At 44.8% G+C, this 23522-nt stretch overlaps 1 protein-coding gene across 3 annotated transcripts; it reads left to right on the top strand.

Annotated features, from left to right (window-relative positions):
• The first annotated feature begins 121 nt into the window (after positions 1-121).
• Positions 122-22016, top strand: DYNLL1 (dynein light chain LC8-type 1). 3 transcript variants are annotated; one of them, XM_006178108.3, is made up of 3 exons: positions 122-140; positions 19966-20103; positions 21587-22016. In XM_006178108.3, exons 2-3 carry the CDS (start codon positions 19972-19974, stop codon positions 21722-21724), a joined length of 270 nt encoding a protein of 89 aa, XP_006178170.1. In that variant the 5' UTR covers positions 122-140; positions 19966-19971; the 3' UTR covers positions 21725-22016. The 3 variants fall into 3 exon arrangements, with proteins under 3 accessions (XP_006178170.1, XP_032327358.1, XP_032327359.1); XM_032471467.1 differs by lacking the exon at positions 122-140 and adding an exon at positions 19585-19744; XM_032471468.1 differs by lacking the exon at positions 122-140 and adding an exon at positions 19787-19805.
• The last annotated feature ends 1506 nt before the right edge of the window (positions 22017-23522 follow it).

The raw sequence follows: 23522 nt of genomic DNA, 5'->3' as shown, positions 1-23522 counted from the left end.
GGAAGCAAAAGGATTCCTCTTAAAGGGGACGCGGCCGGAACGACTGCGCGTGCGCGCCGGCCGGTTCTCCCTGTAGGTGCAGGGGGCGCTCGGGAGAGGCCAGAGGTAGAGACTGAGGAGACTGGATTCAGTTCCCGAAGGTAAGGCGCGCGCCAGCTCCGTGGACTTGGGCAAGTGACTCAGGCTCCCTGGGCCTCAGTTTTCTCCCTCTGTAGCGCTGCTTACCTCACAGGCTTTTGTGAGCACTTGCTGAGGTGACGCGGGTGTAGCGTCCAGGGCGGGTCCCACGGGCCGTCATTCCGGGTGCGGGCGCCGGAGGGAGGGAGTCGGCCCGGGGCCTCAGGCTGACCCCGCGGCGGCCTGAAGTAGTCCCCGACGGCTGGGCTGAGCGGGGCTGTCGCGGATCTCTCAGCCTCAGGTTTGTTTCCCTCTGGGCCCGCCTGTCCCTGTTTTATAATTGCTTAGAACTGAGGGTGCAAGATGGACTTAAAATGGATGTAAAAGGCCTGAGATGGGTTCCGTAGCTTGGACTTGAAGTTTATCGGAGACAAGGAGGGAGTAAAAGAATCATAACTATAGCGACTGTCATTATAGAATGCTTCCGGCAGTTTGTGCTTTTAATCTTCACCCAGTATGGAGGGATTCCAATATTACAGGTGAGAAAACAGAGGTATCATAGTGGGGTCAAGATTAGAACCCGAAGCCATGCTTCCAACCTACGCGCTGAGTCCTTCCGAAGCTCTGGAGCTCAGGTAGACTCCCACCTTGGAACGTTACCACATTTACATTCCATGGTGCAGAGCGTTGAACCTGGGGACGTTACAAGAATGAGGACTTGCATCCAAAGAGTCTTGACCTAAAAGGATTTTTCTTATTAAAAAGGAAACCTTTATGGATTGACGGATGGGTAGATATATGAGAAAGCAAGTGTAGCAGAATGTTAACATGATTGATGGTGGGTGTATTCGGTGTGTTCACTGTACGATTTTTTCAACCTTCCTGTATATTTGAAAACTCATAATAAAATGTTGAGGGGAGTTAGGAAACACAAACTATTAGTGCTAGCAATAGCAAGAGAATAAAACCAGACGTTGAATCTGAATGTAGTTGAGCCTTTTAAAATCAAAACAAACAAAAAATTAGGAGAGACACGTAACTACTGAGTATGTAGCTTTTTGGAAGGCAGATTGATCGTATATATCAGGCCCTGATTATACACATATACCTCTTGATCCAGTAATTCCACTTGTAGGATATTATCACAAGGACATAAGAAATCCTTACAATAAATTTTGTGTATTCATTACATTCTGTTCAATAAAAAAAATTAAACTCCTGATAATAAAGGAGTGGTTCAGACAATAATATTGAATGTTACACAAGTATTAAATGATGTTTTGAAGGATATTTAGGTCATGCTAATTTGGTAATAATTAAAATTCATTTAAAATGTTGTACACATATGTGTTATGAAGGAATTTATTAAACTCGTTGACACCAGTTCTCTAGAGAATGCAGTTGTGGGAATTTTCACTTTGGATGTCATACACTTGTATAAGGTTGAAGATTGTTACTGCAACTGTTTTATTTTTATATTCTTAAAAAAGAGGAAATGTTATGCAATATTATTCAGTTGTGTAAAAGAAAATACTTTTTTTTTTCATTGCTTATAACAAAAAGGCATAGAAGAAAATAACCTTCCAAATGTTTGTGGAGATATCTCTTGATGAAAATGACTTCTATATTTTTATTTATGCTTTTCTGTGTTTATGAAATTGCCTGTAATTAGCATGTACTACTTTCATAATTGGAATAAAACAATAAATTATTTCTACAATAAAACAATCAGAACCATCTGTTGTATTCTGGATTATGTAAAGCTTCCAGTTCTTTGCTGGCCTTCAGAAGGCAAGCAGGAAAGAGCCCTGACCAGAATATATAGGAGCTTATGTATCCTGAAAGCATCCTAAAGTCCAGATGCCTCCTCATTTTGGGGTTGTGCTTATGTGTGTTAAAACCACCCTCTGAGTCCTACCACTCCTACATGATTGTTGCCTGGAAAGTGCTGTTGGAGACGGACGGGTAGTCTCCTAGGGAGACAGAAATGGAGTCAGCTAAGTGACCTAATAGGACTCTAGGTGTAAATAGTAATGATTCAACTTGTCTTGTGCAAAGTCTTGGTTCACACCTAGCCTAGAAAATGTGCCCAGATGCGGGGATGCGACAAGTATGGCCTTTCTGGAATTAGAAGAAGACAGCTAAACTGCTATGAGTCATTTGTGATCATCTAGGGAATCCCAAAGGTAGGTTTTATTTCTGTGAGCCGAGGTACTAACCTTTGCAGGTTAGAACCCAAAGGAAGCCAAAATTACTTGAGGCCTATGGGCTCCATTCTCTACTAAGGCCACAGATGCTAGGCAGGGACGTCCTTTTGAGCTTTTGCTCGTCCAGTTATTCAGCATCATCAACTGCATGTTATAATTTAGGACCTGTGTGCAAGCAGTGATACAACTCTGTCCTCAAGGTGTATATGCAAGTTGCTATTCAGATGTTCATTTAGAGGACAGTTGTGATAAGGATAAACTGCTGTGAGACCACCTAATGCAGTCTTAGCAATTATATATAAGGAAGGCTTCCAAGAGAAGATGTTTAGGTTGAGCCCTGAGGGACCAGTAGAAATTAACCATAGAGAAGAAGGGGAAGGCTTTTCGGACAAAAAGGACAGCATGAGCCATTGCTCAGATCAAAGAGATCATGGCAGGCCAGGGACAATCCCTACCACCCTACAGAATGGCTAAGGCAAAGAGTTCAAGTAGGAAAAAGTAGAGAGAAGGAGCTGGGGCTGGGGCTTGCAAGGCTTAGTCGACCATCTTATGGAGTTTGGACTCTACTGAGGACAGTGAGGAGCCATTGAAGAGTTCTAAGGAGTTATGTTGGGATGAGAAGGGGCAATTGAGGGGGTGGGAGGTAGGAGTAGGGCAGGAGACTGAGAGCTAATTTGACTGGAGGGCAGCTGCAGGACTGTAGGAAAGGAGAGGGAGTCAAGGAGAGATGCAGCAGCCATTATAGGGAAACTTGGGGAAAGAGGAGAGGTAATTAAGGGGTCAGGGTAGGAAGATTGCTGTGTAAATCACAGTGTAAGCCCCCTCCTGTGACTTCATTAAAAATCTACATTATCCATTGATGATTTTAAAGTTGTATTCGTATAGTTCTGGGAAGATGTGACAGTGTACTCAGATTAACCTAAAGCTGCATATAGTTAAAAACAGGTTACACGGGGGAATAACGGGAGTGGGTGCAGGTAGACACCAACGGGGAGACCACTGTGGTCACCCAAGCAAGAGATGCCAGTGGCCTGATATAAAGGGACAGAGATAGACCCACTCCCACATTACTTCCCCATGTAACCAGCTAGTCAACAGACCACTTGGGGCTATCCCTGTTAACTATATGCACCTTTAGGTTAATCAGAGAACACTGTCATATCTTTGGATGGACATCCAGTCTATCTCCAAGTCCTATGATTTTGTGTCCTTGGGATACCTCATATCCTATCTCATAGGACTTGGAGATAGACTGGATGTGGGAGCTGAGGAAGGAGAAGGAGTCCGGGTCAGTTCCCAGGTTTCTGGCTTGGGGTACTGGTTACACAGTGGTATTGTTCTGAGATGGGCAATAAAGCAGAAGGAACTAATGTGGAGAGGATGAACAATGATGAGTTCAGATGTGTGTGAAGGACGTAAGAAGGAAGGATAAGATGTGATGGCTCCAGCTCTGTGTGCCTTCTCCACTGAAAACAATTCCAGGTGCATGACCAGGTGATGGTGGATGACACTGGAGTCCTCAGATACATGGGATACAGGGAGGAGCTTTAACTATATGGGGGCCCAATAAAATTCATCATTGCTAATATGATGATAAGAATGGCACCAATGGGATTGTCTTCAGATTGAAAAGAAGCCTTTGACCATGGCAGACTGTTAAGAGTTAATGCATTTCCCACAGCAAGCCATTTACTCCCTACTAGGGAGTAGGGCAGTGCCCAATAAAAAATAATAATAAAACAATTAACAGTGGGGATAAAACATTCTATGAACCTGCCCATCTGGTTTCCTCCCTTTCCCTATGATGTCAGCCCCCTCTGGCATGCCAGCCCTCTCTGCCAGGCTCAGTCATGAGCTTCTGCCAGACCCTCGCCCCTGGGAGTAGTGGGCAGAAGAGGAAGTGATGGGGGAGTAAACCATTGGTGGGAAAATGAGTCATCTCAGCGAAACTGGTCCAGGCTGGCAGGGAGGTCTTGGGCTGGGTTGCTGTGGAATGTGTTTCTGGTCACTGCACCCCGGGAGCTTTCTGTCATTCTTTGCCACTATATTTGTGCGATGGAGTAAAATCAAATGTATTCTGGAGATCTACGTAATTAAGAACTGAGCCATGCAGGGGAGGAAGGGGAGAAGCAGCAGCAGAACTAGGAGGTTTGGAGAGAGTTTGGAGGGAGGTGCAGAGAGCTTTAGAGAAGCAAGTGTCATGTGTGGGAGGATGAGAAGAGGAAAAAGATGGGAAAGATAATTCAAGAAGAGTCGCAGTACGTTGTGAATATTATTCCCCTTTGATGTTCTCTTAAGAGACTGCAGAAAATCGTTAACATTTTCAGTTATTTTTGGATAATGAACTGATGTTTCTTTGAATGTGGCCAGGCAGATAGAAACCCAAGGGCCTGCTTTTATATGAGGTGCATTCAAAGCAGTGAGCATACTGAGTTTGTAGCAGCCTTGTTGCTTTATTTTTGCCAACTTGCTGTCTTCTGAGATGGAGTCCTCGAATAGTTTGTCATTGTCAAGGCTTCTTTTTCTTGGATTCACAGGGCTTCAGGGATCAGTGAGCCACTGCCTCCCCAGCAAAACCCAACCCATACCTCCCCCAGTACTAACATGTGCACAGTAGCTGACTCTCCTTCTGTCTGACTGAGGCTGGCTCTCCCCCTCAGCCAGCACATGTGCAGGGCTTCTGTGAATGTCACATTGACAAACGTTCCCTGGAGCTAGGCAGCTGGGGACGAGTTCTTTTATTATTCCATCCTTCTCATGGGCTGCCAGTTTGTCTTGTTAAGGCGCACTCCTTGATGGTGCCTGCAGGAGACCAGGTTTTTTTCCCTCATGGAATGCTTTGACCCCAGCTCAAAGAGCCCAGGGTTGTGTATGTGGCATCTCGGACTTTGGTAGCTTACCCCACTCCTTGCCCACTTGACATTTGTTCACTCAGTCAACTGAGTATTTACTGAGCTGCAGAACAGCCTGGCTCTGTGCCGAGTGCCAGGGACACGACAGTGATCAAGACCCAAATTGTGTCCTCACAATATTCACATACAACTAAAAAGGCGATGGCACCGGGTGCTCCTGCATCTCTTAACCCAGACACCATGGAGTGTTCAGGGAAGACTTCCTGGAGGGACTGGCTTCTAAGCTGAGACCTGAAGTACCAGCTAGTGTTAACCAAGTACATGAGGAGAGAAGAAGAGCATTCCAGGCAGAAGGAAAAGCATGTGCAGAGAGAAAGCTGGGAGGACAGAAGAGGGCTTGGTTCTTTGGAGAAGCTGCATAGCTCAGCACAGTTAGGTGGGGGTGAGGGGTGTTTCTTTCTCACTCTAGAGCCACCAGTGACAGAGTGAGAAGCCCAAGTGTAAATCAGAGCCCAACTGGGTTAGATTATACATGTTGATGCTACGTATTTCAGCTGCTCGTACAAATGTTTATTGTATATCACTGACTAGGATGATTGTAAAGGGGGTGAGACTCTCAAGCAGTGGGGAGGGGAGAGCCTGAGGGGAAGAGAGTCTCACAGTCTTCTAGGGGAGCTGTGAAAAGCAAAAGGATGCTTGTTTGGAAGCTAGAAGAAAAGCAAAACAGGACCAAGCAAAATGCAGGGATCTCTTGTGGGCTTGAGGAAGACGGGCTGCAGAGGGGGCTGTATTCGAAATGCTGCGATGTTTATTAATAACTGTTAATTCCCCTAGAAACTGGAAGCAACCTCAGGGTCCATCCAGAGGGGACTAGTTACGTGGGAGATGTGCAGATCTGAATACCATGCAGATGTTTAAAAGACCAAATCCATAATGTAGGTATGAAAAGATCTGCAAGATTTTTATGGAGCACCTACTGTGTGCACTGCGCTAGATGCTAGGGTCCCAGCGGTGGAGGAGACAGTGTCTGCCCCCCCCCGGAGAAAGCCCCATCTGCACCCCCTTATCTTTGCCCTTCATGATTTGCCTCCACCAGTCTCTCCCTTACCTCCCCTTAGCCAGGTCTTCCAGCTTTTCCAGGATCTGCTGTGTCTGAAAGCCTTTACTGGGTCTTTCAGGGGCTACCTCTCCTTGGAACATTGATTTCCCCACATCTACCTCCCCAGTCTTTTTCCTGACCATACCCTCCTTAGCCTTCAGGTCCCTGACTTAGTACGTTAGCATTCAGTGGTGCCAAGACCTGTGTGACCCCAGTCTAGAGCCTTCCTCCCAGTTTGTACCTCTGGAAGGCCTAGTTGTCCCCTATTGCTCCTTTCATTCCCTCAGTATTTTTGCCAGTTGATTTGTCTAAGCACATTTTAGAATCTTTTTATCAAGTTCTGTATGGTACCTTCTTTTCTTTGAAATGATGTTGAATCTATAAATTTACACGGAGAAAACTTTTTTCCATTTTTGCTATAATTGGCTTTCCCATCCAGAAGTTTGGTATCGTTTTACATTTATTCATATCTTTTTTTCTTTTCTCATATTTGTGGCTAATCATTTTTATATTTATTGAAATCTGTATGTCTAGCACTGTGCTGATATCCAGGGACTTCCTGTAGTGTCTTTTTTTTTTTTGTTGATACCACTTCCAACACCAAATGTGTCATTTTTCCACACCAGTTCTCCAACACCAATTCGGTGTCCAATAATTCACTTCAATTCTGACACTACCCAGAGTTAGTGCAGATCCCCACAGGTTAAGGGTTTAGTCCCACAAGACTTCCCCTCAGTTCAGATGCCAGCTGCAAATGGGGTTACCAGTCTACCCATACTTCTTCCTGGCTGACTTCAAATTTGGGGGTTCCTATAGACTGAATGTTTATGTATCCCTATCCCCCAAAATTCATATGTTGAAGCCTAACCCCCAATGTGATAGTATAGAAGGTGGCACTTTGGAGACGTAATTAGGTCATGAGTGTAAAACCCTCGTGAATAGTATTAGGGCCCTTATAGAAGAGGCCTCAGAGAGCTCCCTCGCCCCTTCCACCACAAGAGGACACAGGGAGAAGACGGCCATCTATGAACCAGGAAGTGGGCCCTCCCCACAACCTCCCAGCGTTGGCACCCTGATCTTGGGCTTCTGGCCTCTAGAACTGTGAAAAATAAATATCTATTGTTTAGAAGCCACAGAGTCTAAGATATTCTGTTATAGCATCCTAAACAGACTAAGACAGGAGTCATGAGTATGGAGATGGTATTCAAAACCTGGAAAATAGAAACCATGAGAAGCAGTCCAAAGACTGAGGCCTGGGACACTTCTTCCTTTCAAGGTCAGGGAGAAGAGACAGAAACAATAGATGAAGCTGAGGAGGAGCAGCCAATGAGACAGGAGGAGAACAGGCAGAGTCCCGGGAATCCTGGAAGCCAAGCGAAGAATGAGCTTCAAAGAGGAGGAGAGCACTGTGACAAGTACATCAATGAAGGATGCTGAGAACTGGCCCCTGGACTTGGCAGCATGGTGGTCATGGGTCACTCCATAGACTGTTTTGGTGGAATGGACTGAAGAGAGAATGGAAAGTGTCTTAGTCTGTTTAGGCTGCTGTAACAAAATGCCATACTGGGTGGCTTCAAGCAAGAGAAATTTGTTTCTTACAGGTCTGAATTGGAGACAGTGAGTACAGACAACTCTTTGGAAGAGAGCTGAAATGGGGTGGTAGGCAGAGGAAAATGTGTAGACAAGGGAGGTATTTTTTAAAGATGGGGGATGTAACAGCACATTTGTATGCTGCTGGGAATAATCCGGTAGACAGTGGAAATTGATGATGTAGGAGAAGGAGAAGAGGGAATTTCAGGAGTGGAGGGGATGGACTCAGCACCAAGGAGATGGCCCGAATGGTTGCTGCATGGTAACTGGACAGGAGACTGTGTGTCCATGCAAAAGTGGGTGTGTGGGTAGAGGTGGTGCTGGAAACGTAGGGAAGTTCATTAAAAGGATGACGTGAACTAAATCTATATGTTGTGACATGGAAAACCCACTATCATCCCATTTTGGTAAAAAGAAAGAAAAAACTATATTCTGCATTAAAAAAAAACACTAATTTTAAAAGTTATCTTTGAGTTGTAAGATTACCATGTTCTAAATGTCTGCAGTGTTTGTTTTTGGTACAGTGAATACCTATTACTTCTGAAAGTAGAGTAATACAGATTTTTTTTACCCAAACAGAAGAAAATCACACAAAGGTTTAATAACATGTATACATGGGAAATACCCAGAAAAACTTAGTAACTCCTAAAACAGATTATTTTTAATTTTGAAAGACATTTCATTAGAACAAAGCATCACTATAATATTGAAGAATTGGAAACAAGCTGTGTCCAATGATAAGGGATTATTTCAAAAGATTAATGATGAACTATTAAGAAGAGATTGAAAAATCATGTTGTAGAAGGCTTTTTAAGGACATGGAAAAGCAAGTAACAAAAATGATGTACACAACATGATAGGTATTATATGAATATGGATATGTATATACGTACGCATAGAAAAAGTCTATATATATTTAGGGCAAAATATTAATAATGGTTATCTCTGCCTAGTTAATATTTATAATTTATACTTTGTGTTATTCTGTATCTTCTACTTTGTACATTTACTGTTTTTGTCATTTTTAATGAAAAATGGATGTCAGGAAAGAAAACCAATTGGTCAAAAACTCCGTAAATATTTCATACATGTAATGGCCGTGACATGGAGATTGAGAACAGCTGTAGTTGGTGGCACTTATTATGTTATTTTACTTTATAGCCTCACAGTAAAGGGCCCATAGATCCAGGAGGCTGATTTATATAAACTTAGATGGAAAACGGTCACAGAGGAGAGAGTCACAGAGGCTCCGGCCAGAACCACCTGACACCCCTGCTAAGGAAACAATACCTTTGGAGCCTCTTTGGGGATGTGTCTCCTAGAAGAGACAGATTTTTAAAGTCCAGCCTTGAGCTCTGACTTTGAGATCCCCAGTTGACAAATTGGGGAGTATCAAGTGTTCTGCTTTTACTGAGAGAGAGTGACAACCTCTTTGCATCCCCTGCTGCCCTGGAGAGAACTGAGGTTCTGCAAACAGATGTTTAAAATGCAGGAACTGAGGGGCTGAGGCAAAGGGCAGCAGTCAAGAACTTCCTCACTGGTGTCCTGGCTGCCACACCAGGATGGGCCCCCCAGCCCATTCTCCTCAGTGATCCTCTGATCATGTGGGACCCCACCAATAGGCTTTCTTTAAATCTTTTTTTAATTTAGAAAATTTAAAAAATTTTTTCATATTCTTTTTTTCTCTATTTTTTTTTCCATTTTAAAGCCCAGTATTTTATCCTTTTTCTTGGAGCGGGGGAGGGAGGTAATTAGGTTTTATTTTTATTTATTTTTTAATTATTATTATTTTAATGGAGGTACTGAGGATTGAACCCAGGACCTCGTGCATGCTAAGCACACACTCTACCACTGCACTCTACCCTCCCCTACCAATAGCTTTTCAAGGCCGCTGGTGGCTTCAAGACAGAATCCATGTGTCTTAACCAGGCTCACAAAGCCCTGAAGGTCTGGCTACTGCTCATGTCTCCAGCCTTATCTCTCCTATACTCCCCCAAATCACGTCTCTGTTAGCCAGGTTGACCTTCCTTCAGCTGTCAACCTCCTCCTGGCCTTCAAAGCCTTTGAGTATGCGTGTTCCTTCCACCAGAAGAGCTCCCTGCACTTTACCTTAGCCCAGGTTCCAGCTCCTTTAGATTGTTGCTCAAATGTGACTTCCCAGAAAAGCCTTTCCTGCCTCCCAGGCTAGAGGAGAGCCCCCATTAACAGCTTTCACACCAGCCTATTGGTCTCCATCTTTGCCTTTGTCATAACTGTAATCACATCATCATGTGCATCTTGTTCAATGTCCATCTCCTCCACACATAAAGTGTAAATTCCATGAGGACAGGAGGACAGGTCTGACTTGCTCTCTTTCATGTCCCTAGGACTTAGATGGGGACCTAGTACCAAGTGGATAAATCTCTCTTTTAATAAAATGAACAAGTGACTAAGAGGCAGGGCAGGAACTCTCAGTGTTTATCTTCTAAGTGGGCAAAGCACTCAGACAGGAAAAATTAAATAAGTAATGGAGCATCTCTTTCTCAGGTGTCGAGGGATGTACATCTCTCTACCTAGCACCTAGCTTGGGGCCTGGCCCACAGTGAAAGCTCAGAGAATGTTGCTAGCTGAATAAGCATTACCTCGTCTATCTACACGTACTCCTCCCTCAGTGGTGATCTCATCAAGTCCCATGGCTTTAAATGTCATCTATAATCTGATGACTCCCCAAATTATAGCTCTAGCCTGGACCTCTTCCCAGAACTCATATATCCAACTGCATATTTGACATCTCCACTTGGAGTGTCTAACAGGTGTCTCAAACTTAACATCGCCAAAACAACTTTTTGTTTCTGTTTTGGCCAGCTTTCCCCATCTCAATCTATTCTTCTCGTTGTTTAGGCCACAAGTCTTGGAGTCATGCTTGACTCCTCTCTTTCCCTCACACCCTGCATTCAATTAATCAGCAAATCTGTCAGCTCCACTTTCAGAGTATATCCAGAATCCAGACACCTCTCATTCTACCTCTGCGGCTACCGTCCTGGTCCAAGCCACCATCACTTCTCACCTGGATTGCTGCAACAGCCTCTTCCTGGCCTCTCTGCTCCCACTGGCTTCCCCACACTTTGTCCTCCACCCAGTAGCCAGGTCCTCAAGTCTTGGCTCAAATGGCACCTTCTCAGAGAGGCCTGCCTGGAAACCTCTGTTGAAGACAAGACCTCTCACTCTGTCATCTTTGGTTTTTTTATTCTATTTTTTTATCCGTTGCCCTTATCAAGGTCAGGCATATTTTTGCTTATTTATTATCTTTATTCTCTTGCTAGAATATAAGTTCCACAAAGAAGGGATCTTGCCTGTTTTGTTCTCTTGTACATCCCTGATAGGATTCTGATCACCAATTAAGATGTGTGGGGAGGTAGGGGCTTCCCTCACACCAACACACAATTCTCCAGATACCAGCTGGGTGTCCTACGACTCAACTCAATTCTGACACCTTCTACCCGGATATAGCATCAGATTCCATTGGTTAAGCATTCAGTCCTACAAGGCTTCCCGTCAAGTTCACTTCAGATGCCAGTTGCAAGCATAGGTTGTTACCTATACTTTTGAACAGCTGACTTTAAGTCAGAGATTCCTATGACCCACTCCTTGAGTTCAATTAATTTGCTAGAGCAGCTCACAGAACTCATTTTACTTAGTGGATCACTGGTTTATTATGAAAGGATATAACTCAGGAAGAGCCAGGTGGGAAAGACACATTGGACACAGTATGTGGGAAGGTGTGGAGCTTCCATGTCCTCTCCAGGGGCATCACCCTCCCTGCACCTCCACGTGTTCACCAGCCTGAAAGCTCTCTGAACCCCATCCTTTTGGGTTTTTATGGAAGCTTCATTACATAGGCATGGTTGATTGAATCATTGGTCATTGGTGATTGGACTCAATCTCCAGCCCCTCTTCCCACTTTGAGTGTCAGGGGTGGGACTGAATGTTCCAACCCTCTAATCCCATGATTGGCTCCACTCACAACCAGCCTTCACCTCAGGTGCTTTCCAAAAGTCAGCTCATTAGCATAAACCCAGTTGTGGTGGAAAGGGGCTTGTTATGAATAACAAGGCACTCATTTTACCTTCATGGCTCTGAAGTGATTTCAGGAACTGAGGATGAGACCAAATATTATAACAAAAGATGCTCCTACTGCTCTTGTTGCTCAGAAAATTCAAAGGGTTTGGGGAGTTCTGAGCCAGGAACTGGAAAACGACCAAGTATATATTTCTTATCATGAGTCATAATATCATAATCCCCAGCACCCAGACAGTGACTACTGACACTAGTTCTCTCGCCAGAATCTCTCAGCAATCATGGGTGAAGGTCTGAATGAACTCTTCAATTCTGGAGAGTCAGCTTTCCTCCTAGTCAGTGAATAAGAATGGAGATGCCAGAAATCAGATACCAACTACCTGTTCCTTTATCTGGGGCCCTAGAATAGTTGCGATTTAACTTGAGGCCACTTTGCATATAATTAAAGAGTGACAGCACGGTCACCTAGTGAGTCAGAGGGGGCTCCTAGAGCAGACTCAGGTCCTGCCTCTTAGTCTGTGCTGGAGGGAACTTGTTTTGCCATTGTTGGACATCCCATCCCTATGTGGATAAGTAGGCTCGCCCGCCTTGTGGTCCTTACACAGGGCTGTGAGTTTGGGGTCTGTGGCATTCGGACTCAGCCTAGATTATTTAGGGCACTGGTTCTCAACCTGGGGCAGTTTCACCCTCCAGAGGACATTTGGCACTGTCTGAGACATTTTTGGTTAACAACTGGGTGTGAGGCTAGGGACAGCCCCCGCACAATAAGAAACCTTTCTGGTCCAAAATGTTGGTGCTGAGGTTGAAGAATCCTGGTTTAGGGCACCACCACTAACATCACTGACCTTTGCCATGTGCCAAGTCCTATACTACCCACTTTACATGCACTATTTCAATCTTCAAATTGTCCCTGAGAAACAAGGACTATTACAATCCCCATTTTACAGCTGAGGAAACTGAGGGTCAGAGAGGTGGACTCACTTACCTAAGGTCACACACCTTAGTAGGGGCAGGGTGAGGATGCACACCCAGGTCTGCCTGGCTTCAAAGATTGTACTTTTAGCCTCTACTCTGGGATGCTCTGCCCACTAATTGGAAGCTGAGGTGGGCCCATTAGGCCACTCTGGACGTGCCCAAAATTATCTTCTACCCCCATGGACAGGAGGCTGAGCAATGAAACTTCAGGGTGTCTGTCCATTCAGGTGAGGCTTGGCTATTGGCCAGAGGGGAGATTTTTCTCCCCTGAGTTGTCCCCGTCTGTCTGGCCTCACTCTCCCCGCACTGCAGTATACAGTACTTGGCTCCAAAACTCAGTTCCCTTGCCAGCCCCAGGCTAGTGCCAGCCCTTCTCCATGGGGAGAAAGCTTCTAGAGTCAGACCTAGGCTCTGCACATTCTCGCACGGAGCCCTTCCTTTCTGGATGGCGTCCTTGAATCAACTCTGGGGACTGCGGGGTCACATCTGCTCATACTTCCTTTCAGGTAAAGGAGGGCTGGAGCTGCTAGGCTGGTGACAGAAATCATGGTCCAAGAAAGAACTTGAGGTCCCAGAAAATCTTGAAGAATGATTGCTGGACAGGGCTGGGAACAGTGCAATTCTAGGCCAGTGGTGGTGTGGAGGTGGCACAGGCTGTGGTCTTTTCTAGCCTATTTTGGGAGCTTAGATCTCTAATCCCTGCAAGGAATCCCTCAGCGTGCTTATGAACAATTCCAATGGTCTTTCTGAGGGCCCTGGGAAAGTCTGATGGCTAATCTAGGATCAGGTTTGAGAGGAAGCAATATTGAATTAGTTTGAAATGCCCATCTTTTCTTCGGTCCATCCATCCATCCATCCACCCAACATATATTTAGGGAGCTCCTGCCAGGAGCCAGGGATGCTTAGAGTCCCAGGGGACACACATCAGCTCTTTGTCTGCGAGGTGGGGCAGCCCAGAGTTTCCATCTACCATGAAGGACTGTGGAGTCAGACAGACTAGAGTTCAAATCCCAGCCCTGTCATTTCCTAGCAATGTGACTTTAGGCAAGGGACTTCACCTCTCTGCACCTCATTTTCCTCATCTCTGTAATGGAGAGACCAACAGCTCTTAAAATCCACCTCATAGAGTTGTGAGAAGTCAAGGAGATAATATGTCCCCAATGCCTGGCACATAGTAAGGTCTCAATACACAACAGCAGTAGCTACCGTCTTTTGGACCTTGGCTAGGTCTTTAGATGCATTATTTAATATCCTTGCCACCACCCTATAATGAAGGTATTATCTCTGTTTAAAAATCAGGACCCTGTGCTTCTGAGAGGCTAACTAACTTGTAAGAGGGCACACAACTTGATTTTTCCCAGGTCCGTCTGATTCCAAAGCCTATGATCTCAGAAGTTTTGCCTCCCCCTAATTATGATTTCTGGTGGTAAGAATAAAAAATGCATGTTTTCAGGCTCACAAGAGTTCTCAAGAAAATTTAGCAGCTGGGAGTGGAGTAAAGTGAATTGTCTAGACATATGATGCTATGGAACCCCAGATGGGCCAATTCATTGGGACCTGGTGAGGGAATCTTGCATTCATTCCAGGAGTCTGAGTTATTCTAGAGCAATTATTCTTTGTCCTCTTTGGGTTCTGACTCTGTGTCTCTGATGGAAGGTACAGCTCCTCTCCCTGGAAAAATGCCTGTGAGCACAACACACATTTTGCGCATAATTCCAGGGGGCTTGTAGCACCTTTGCAATCCACCCATGGATCCCCCTTTAAGAACCCTCCTCTAGGGCAGCATTTCCCAAGTGTGGCACACATATCACTAGTAGGGACTCAGATCTGTTTAGCAATATGAGGACAAAATGTTTTATATTCTAATATCTATATTTTATAGTTACCTTGTATTTATGACAAATGAGACTAGTTTTCCATTTATTGTAGTGATATAACTTTGCCTTACAAAAGTACATTTATTTTTAAAACATAGGGAGTTTAAAGAAAAATATTGAAGAAATAGAAGTAGAGGTAAGGTGCAGGTATGGCAAAAATAATGAGGATGATTTAGGAAACGTACCTTGGGTTTCTACTTGGCGGAGTCATGGTGGGTTTGCCTTAGTGTCATCTGAGCTTCCGGAGGACTCTGGAAATGACCTGTTCTTGGGCTCTCTACATCTGATTGGATGGTACTGATTAGCCAAGTATACCGCTGAGTTTCCACTTTCTTGCCTTCTTATGGAATACCCCTAGTGCCTGTGATGAGCTGAACCTTCCCTCCTGCCAGATACTGTCTTCATGCAGCTCTGAGTGCAGGCATTTTGCTGCTATACCCACTCATTTAGTCGCATTCATTCAGCAAACATCACGTGCCAAGTAGCAAGCATAGGCTACGCTCCGTTCACTCCCGGAAACTGTGAAATCCCCAGCGCCCCGGGATAAGCCAGCCTGTCGTATGTGATGGAAAGAGCACTAGGTTTGGAGTCAGACCATCTCTGAGATTTGGCTCTGTAACTAACTTGCTGTGCAATCATGGGCAGGTCTATTCCCTTCTGTGATGTCTTTTCTGACCACACTTCTGATACTGTGTTTGTTTTCCTAACACCAAATACTTATGGTTCCACATCAATTCTCCAACATCAACTGGGTGTCCAACTTTTATTCATTTCTGACACTCATTCCCAGAGTTAGCAAGAACCCCACAGGCTAAAGGCACAGTCCCACAGGATTGCCCCCTCTTCCGACGCCAGCAGCAGATCAAGTTACCAGGCTCCCCTCACTGAGCCCAGCTGACTACAAATTTGGGTTCCCAATGACCGCCTCCTCAGGTTTAATAATTCTGTAGAACAACTCACAGAACTCAGGAACATACTCTACTTACTATTACAGATTGCAAAGGATGCAACTCACGAACAGCCAAATAGGAGACACACATAAGGCAGGGTATGGGAGGGGTGGGGGTTGGTGCAGTTTCCATGCCCTCGCTGGGTATGCCACCCTGACAGCACCTCATCGTTTTGGAGTCTTTATGGAGACTGAATTCAACCTCCAGTTCCTCTTCCCTCCCAGGAGGTCGGGAGATGGAGAAGATGGAGGGAAGGGGACATGGGTGGGGATAGAGCGCTGAGAGTTTCAGCCCTCTAATCACATGGTTGTGTCCTCTGGTGACCAGCTATCTAGATATCTGAAGCTATCTATGTATCTGAAGGTATCTAGCCACACTCCCCACAAAGAGTCAGTCACTTCATTACCTAAACTCCATTGTAGTTGATGGGGTCTCATTATGATTTAAAAAAAGATGCTCTTATCACTCAAATAATTCCAAGGGTTTTAAGAGCTCTGTGCTAGGATCTTTGGACAAAGATCAAATATATATATATATATTTGTATGTATTTTTCTTTTAAATTATACTTCTCTGAGTCTGTCTTCTGGTTACAAAAAGAGAGTAGTTATTGAACTAGATAAGAGGTTGCAAACTGGAGGCCTATAGGTCATATCTAGACTGCACTGTGTTTTAAGAAATTAATTTGTGACCAACATTTTAAAATTAACATTGCTCATAAAAATAATTTAGATTTCTCATCTTTCTTGAAAATCAGAAGATTTAGCAACACTGGGTCAGTATTCCCAAATTGCAACACCTATTTGGCATCTTTGAAAGGGCTTTTCTATTTGCCACAGTCTCCACCACTCCCTATTGCACCACCTACCTCACCTCTCTCATTAATATTACCTGCTGAGCCCCTGGATTTCTAAAGCCCTTTCAAATCCCCAAACCTAAGATATTAGAAGGATCAGGTTACTGTTGACTAGAAACTCCTTGAGGATGGGGCTGTAACTGACTCTGGGTATATATTTCAAGCATCCAAATCCTACACAGTACATTTATCTTGTAAGCAGGGGATATTTATTGCTGGCTTCATTGTGGAATAAGTAGATAGGAAATGAGAAATGATTCTGCAGAAATAGGTGGTAAAGGAATGAAAAAGGTAGTTAGTTCCTAGAAACAATACTCCCCAAACGGTCTCTTGGGGTTAAACACAGGTCAGAAAAGCCTGAGTTTCTGATAGTGCTCTTCATTCACTTTTAAAGAAAATAGTTAGGGTCAGGAGCTGGTTGAGATGAGCAGCAAACACATGAGATACTGGGGAAGGCAGGTGCTACAAATGGAGGAAAACCTATGGGCATTTATTGAACAAAATCCTCTTATGTGTTAGAAAACCTTTAAATCATCTTATTTCAAATTCCTTTTCTTCAGAATTATAAGTAAGAAAAAGGCACACTGTCTACTCAGCTAAATGTACTGAAGTTAAAAGAATGGATTTTAGGGTCTTCCAGACCTGGAATGTATTCATATATGAAAAGCATGACCTTGTGAAAGTCAATGTCCTAATCTGTAAAATGGAGATATAAGACCTGGTATTTTTAATTCAATGCATATTTAACTCAATGCATGCTATGTATGCAGACACTGAATTAGATGCTGAAGATGCAGCAGTGAACAAGACAGGCAGGGACAGACAATAACCAAGCAAATAAATACATGAGATAATTCCTGTGAATTTGTTCTGAAGGAATAAATGAGGCAAGTACAACGGAGGAAATAAAAGTGTTATTGTAGAGAGTAACTGAAGGGTGGTGGCAGAGGGAAAGCAGAGATGATCCTTTAGGGAAGGAGGCATTTGAGCTCAAATCGAAATGAGCAGAGGTTATGCCAAGAGGGAGGTGGGAGGAAAGGGGTCCCAGGCACAGCTGTTGTGAGGAATAACTGAGTGAATGCAAAGCACTTGGTGGGAAGCAACCACTACACAGCTGCTGTTCTTATGACCTCATCCACTTTACTCTCAGCTCCTTCTGCTCAAACAAGGCGAGGCTGGCCAAGCCATAGATCAGAGGAATTTTTAAAAATTATATATATGTCTGTGTGTATGGGTCCCCAAGAGAGAGATTCAGGTTCTGGCATCAGCATCAGATTCCACAGCTCTGAATCATACACCCAAGTCAGGTAGAAGCACTAACCAGTTTCACTCCCATTGCCAATCCAACTTCTTCCTCAGGAGTGACACCTTATTAGAACTACTTTATCTTGTCAAACCCATAATCCCACCACTGGAAAGCTGGAACTGGGAAAGGCCTCTTAATTTGATTTAATTGACATGCATATGTGGTGCCTGAGTTTCTCATTATTTCTACCTGTTTCTTTTTGGGAGGAGGTAATTAGGGGTTTCAATTTTTTTTTTTTTTTTAATGGAGGTACCAGGGATTGAACCCAGGACCTTGTGCATGCTAAGCATGTGCTCTACCAATGAGCTATACCCTCCCCCCTCCCCTACCTGTTTCTCTTTGGAGTTGTGTGACTCTGATCAAATTGTAAGGGGCTCTGGGTTAATGAGAGTAGGTGGTCAAGAAGAAACGTGCAGAAATGTAAACAGGAAGCTTCTGGTTACTTGATTAAACTGATAACTTGTTTATGGAGGTTCAAGAATCCATTAAAGGCATTTAAGGGTTGGTTGTTCAAAACCTTGCTGTAACTCTTGGTACAGTTCCATAAGCTGACAGTTAAGTTTCTTCAGCCCTTACTATGTGCCACAAGTCACGCTGAGAACTTCAAATGCATTCGTTTATTTAATATTTCCAACATCCCTATGAAGTAATTTACTTTTATATTTTGTCCTCCTTTACAGATAAAAAGCTGAGGTTCAAACAATTAGTAAATGACAGGGCTGGGATTTAAATCCGCATGTGACCCTGCTCGCCCCCACCCAAGACCTCGCTTTTTTAATCACTTAGTGGTTAGTCTCCCCAAAACAGAGGAAATACCTCTAAGGGATGAGGTGCCTATCTATCCATTATGGCACCGCCACCCCAGAGATAAATCCTCACCAAGAAACTCCCACACAGGAAAGACTGCCTCATCAGAGCAAGAGGCTCCACCCTTGACACATACACCTGGGATCAGCACTCCCAAATCCACTTAGAGGGCCGCACCCCCACCCCTTAAAGAACCTCTGCTTTGCCCAGCGGGAGACTCCACTCTTGGGTTCAATCTTTTAATTCAAACCCTCTCCCATTTCTGAGGCCCTCTAACCACCCTCCACACACCACATTTCAGAGGAGGTCCAGCTGCGTAATTGCGTGCCCAATGCAATATGAAAATGTGGCGTCCCTTGTTTTAAAAAAAAAAAGAATTTCAAGAATGAAACAGCAGAGTTTCAAACCAAATCCTGGGACCCCTCATCTGGGACTGCACTGGTCACTTGCCCACGGAACCGACCCTGCTTCGGAGATACCCTTTTAGTGAAGGGATTGGCCAACTCGGTCAGAATCAGTAAATCTTTCTGATCTGGAGTGGAGGAGGGGGAACGTAGAATACCCAACTTCCCAAGACTACCCTTATTGGAGAACACATCCTGGGACAACCTCCGTAAACTTGGAATTACTTCTCTTGGCTTGGGCTGAAGCTCCCTTCGCACCTTTCTAGCCGCTGGGTGGTCCTCGTGACCCAGCCCCAGCTCCACCAGCCGGGAGTTCGGGCCTCACCGCATGCGGCCCATTGCCGGGGCAACCGACGCCGAGAGCGGTGCATTGTGGTTTGCAATAAAATGCAGGCGAAAGATCCTGAGGGAACCATTGAGCCCATGGGCCAATGGGAGAGTCCTGGTGGTTGCGTCAAGCCAATAAGGACGTCCAGCGGGAGGCGGGGCCGGCGGGAGCAAGGCGGGGCCTAGGCACTAGGCGGCGGCGGCTGGCTTGGGGCTCCTTAGATGCGCCACGGCTTCAGTAGCGACCGCTGCTATTGTCGGGTCTGAACCTCGCCAGCCCCTCCCCCAGGAGACTGTTGCGGTCGGCCACCCCCTGCTCCTTGGTGAGCGACAGGGGTCTCCGCTACCTGGCTTCGTTCCCTGCTGGACTTCTCCCGCCGTTCGGTCCGCGCGGCCCGCGCTTCCTGAGAAGTGGGGTGGGGGGCGTCGTCCCGGGGTGGCATGGCGTGGCGCGGGGCGGGCGGAGCGGGCTGGGAAAGCTGGCGCTTCGCGGGCGCAGCCCACCCCGCAACTCCTCACCGTTTGCTTGGGCCTCGCCCCCCAGGTAACCATGTGTGACCGAAAGGCCGTGATCAAAAATGCCGATATGTCGGAGGAGATGCAACAGGACTCTGTGGAGTGTGCTACTCAGGCATTGGAGAAGTATAATATAGAGAAGGACATTGCGGCCCATATCAAGAAGGTGAGGATTGGGCGCGGGCGTGGGGGTCTCGGGCAGTTTGCGCACAGCTGGGGCGAGTTACAACTTAGTTCCTTCTCCCCGATCCTGGGTCCCCGGGGCGCTGGCAGAGATTCTCCCGGCCTGCGAGGCAACGCGGGTGTAGAAGTTTCCAGAAAGGAGGCAGATGAATTTTGCACTCCTCTTGAGAAGATCAGACCCTCAGCGCCCGAAGTTTTTTTTATTACCCAGCTCCGCGGGGAAAGCGCCACCTAGCAACGGTTTCTAGGATCAGGGAGTAGCGGTTCCCCCTTCTGCATGGTTGCTGCGCCGAGGATCCATCTGGGTGTTTGTGAGGGAGAGCTGCGTGGGTGTTTCCAGCAGGGCCGGAGGGAGATCTTGCCAGCCTTCAGTGGGGAGTCAGTCGGCAGTTGAGGGAAAGTGGGTGGTAGTGGTGGTTGGGGACTGGGGTGGGGGCTTGGTAAATGGCAGTCTGTAGAAAGCTGGCAGGCCTGCCAACTTCTCGAGCTATGTTTTCTGGAAAGGGAGGAAGCTGGCAGCCTAAGCCGTGGGAGGGTTCCAATGGAGAATGAGAAGATGAAAGACTTCAGACGGAACAGACATACCTTTTTTGACAAAGGCAGCAGTGCGTTGGTCTAGCTTGTAAGAATGTTATTCCCTTTAATCTAAAAGATGTTCTGGTTGCCTAACTAACCAAAGACTTTTAAGAATTTCAAAGAAAAAGATTAGCTTTGGCCCCTGCCTGGGGTTATCTAGTGAAGAAATTAACACAGGCATTCTAGTCCCTAGAGCCCTTTGGAATGAGGAAGATAGGGAATTACTGCATTTTGCTATCCTTGAGGACCAGGTGGTAGGTTAACACCATCAGGGTAGAGGTGGGAAGGAGGGCTATTGACGTTAAAGATGAAGTGTCTTGTCCCTTTAGATTAATGATGTACAGGGGTTTAGATGCTAATTGAAGCTTTGTTCTTTTGGAATTTTTATTTTCAATGATACTGGAATGACTTACAATAGAGTATGAGATATAATGGAGTATTTTAGGCTAAATATTTACTATTTTCTTGGATTTGGGGGTGATTGTCAAGCTGTAGGAGTGTAGTTTAGTTCTGTTTAGACATAAAAACATGATAAACTAGAACTTACCACCTGATGTCAATGAATAAGAATATTATAGAAGTTATGAAGGTGGAATTAGCATGATAACAAAGCGCTCTGTCTTTGAGGCTGCCCTTTCTGCCTTTTACCTCCCCAGCCTCTGCCCCGCCCATCCTAGCCCCAGCTTAGCTCAGATTGCAAGTATGTTTGCATTAATGCACTATGTAGGCGACTTGGAGCTGGGGAACATTTCTTTCATTCTAAGAATTTGCAGATGCTAATAATTCCTTTTTTCTGCCCCTACAGGCTCTGCTTATCTAGGAGGCAAACTCTGACCTCTGGTTTAGCACTAAAATTCTAGTGTTCTTTTTCTCCCTCCTCCCCTCCCCAGGAGTTTGACAAGAAGTACAACCCTACCTGGCACTGCATTGTTGGGAGGAACTTCGGTAGTTACGTGACACATGAAACCAAACACTTCATCTACTTCTACCTGGGCCAAGTGGCCATTCTTCTGTTCAAATCTGGTTAAAAGCATGGACTGTGCGACACACCCAGTGATCCATCCAAAACCAAGGACTGCAGCCTAAATTCCAAATACCAGAGACTGAAATCTTCAGCCTTGCCTAAGGGAACACCTCAATCTTTGAACCTTTATTGTGTTGTTTTGTACAGGGCCTTCTCTGTACTAATTTGTTGTGGTTATAAACCAATTAGCAAAACAGCTTACATTTGTATTTATTTTTATTGCATACCTCTCTGCCCCATGTTTTTCTCTTCAAAATCCATTCCTTTAAAGAAAAAATAAATCTGTTGGAGAAGTATGTGTTAATTACGATTTGTTCAAATAATCTAGGGTTGAAGATGGCATACCATTTGATCTTGAGTAGGTTGGTGGGGGTGAGTCCTTGAAGTTTCTGCGGGATATAATAGTCTAGCTTGTTCAATACTCTTTTGAGTTCCATTCTTGTCCATCCTGCAACTGTTGTGCATGGGAGAATAATACTCAGAAGTGCATGTTGAGAAATGCATGGCAGAGAAACTACTGGATTAAATTTAACTCCTGATACTTTCCTTAAGTGCTCATTTTGTTAAAAGATGTTGCTCTGTAGTGTCCTAGGCCTTAGGCCTCAAGTGATGAATGTATAGTAGAGCTCCTTTAAGCGTTCTATGGCTGTAAAATGGAAATAAGCTGGTAAGAAAGTAGGACTAATGAGAAATTCGTTAGGCTCTAGACGGCTTCCCCTCCCTTGCCTTGGCCAAAGTATACTCTAAAGATTAAAGGTGGTCTTAAAAGAGAAAAAGCTTTTGAGCAGCAGCCCTCCATGTGATTCTAATAAAGTCTTTGCAGGAATTTAAACTTAAGCCTGCTGTGCTGTGCTTTAACACGTGAATTGAAGCATTCATTAAGAGACCCAATTAAAGCTGTGGATAAGTCAACTTCATTAAAGTTTCCTGCTATCAATTTTAGGACAACAAATATTTTCTATGAATAAAAGCAAATATGGCAGAGTTGGCTTTTGTGGGTAGAGAGGAAATATTCCAGAGGCTGAAACAACCCATACCCACTTCGGTAAGCTGCAAGAAAGGTCCTGGCTTTTAGTTTCCCTGTGTTCTTTTCAGTGTTCACATGAAGTAAGGCTTTTTATTTTAGACCCTAGATCTATGAGATAAAATTAGGATGTCTGAGCAGCCCTTGCCTCACAGAGGGGGTGACAGACTTGAAATGACTGATGACTCCATGTTAAGAGCAGCCTTAGGTCTGTAACATCTTGAAGATTATTTTTCTTTACCAGAATTTGAACTTTTAGAAGTACTAGTGAAGCTGAGCCATGTTAGGACAGGGAAAATTTCAGGGTAGAGGAGCAAAAAACTTTTACTATTTATAATGGCAATTAAAAAGGGGTAAGAGTTTTTCCCCTGCTTTCTGAGGGAAAGAAGGATGAGGAGGAACTGTGGAACAGGGGACTGCAATTGGGGTGATTCAGGTTTGTATTTCTATGAACAGACTGAAAAAGCTCACATAATTCATCTTTTTTCTAGCTACTTTTCCTCTTGTAACTTAGTTATAGTTGTTTGAAACCCAACAGGAATTTGGCCTCCAAAGCTGTTATCAGTCTTGTCCATTTTAGCTCTACATCGAAATAGTCTCCAGGAACAGACCCTAAAGCTGCTTTAGTCCACAAACAGCAGGACATTGGGGAGTTCTAATTTGATCAGGCCCATATCCATTGCCAGGAAATGATAGCTTTTAAATTTTATTTCTTGATTCAGATATGAGAAAACCACATTGCCACTGAGATGGGACTGGGTTGAGGTTTTATGAAGTT

The sequence above is a fragment of the Camelus ferus genome, chromosome 32, assembly GCF_009834535.1.
Source record: "Camelus ferus isolate YT-003-E chromosome 32, BCGSAC_Cfer_1.0, whole genome shotgun sequence".
Lineage (NCBI taxonomy): Eukaryota > Metazoa > Chordata > Mammalia > Artiodactyla > Camelidae > Camelus > Camelus ferus.
This window is presented reverse-complemented; position numbering and strand designations above follow the sequence as displayed.

Bases quoted from the DNA above. Each gene is read 5' to 3' on its own strand.
- DYNLL1 (XM_006178108.3), top strand. From the start codon at position 19,972: ATGTGTGACCGAAAGGCCGTGATCAAAAATGCCGATATGTCGGAGGAG. The intron at 20,104-21,586 runs GTGAGGATTGGG...TCCCCTCCCCAG, and splicing joins TTGCGGCCCATATCAAGAAG to GAGTTTGACAAGAAGTACAA.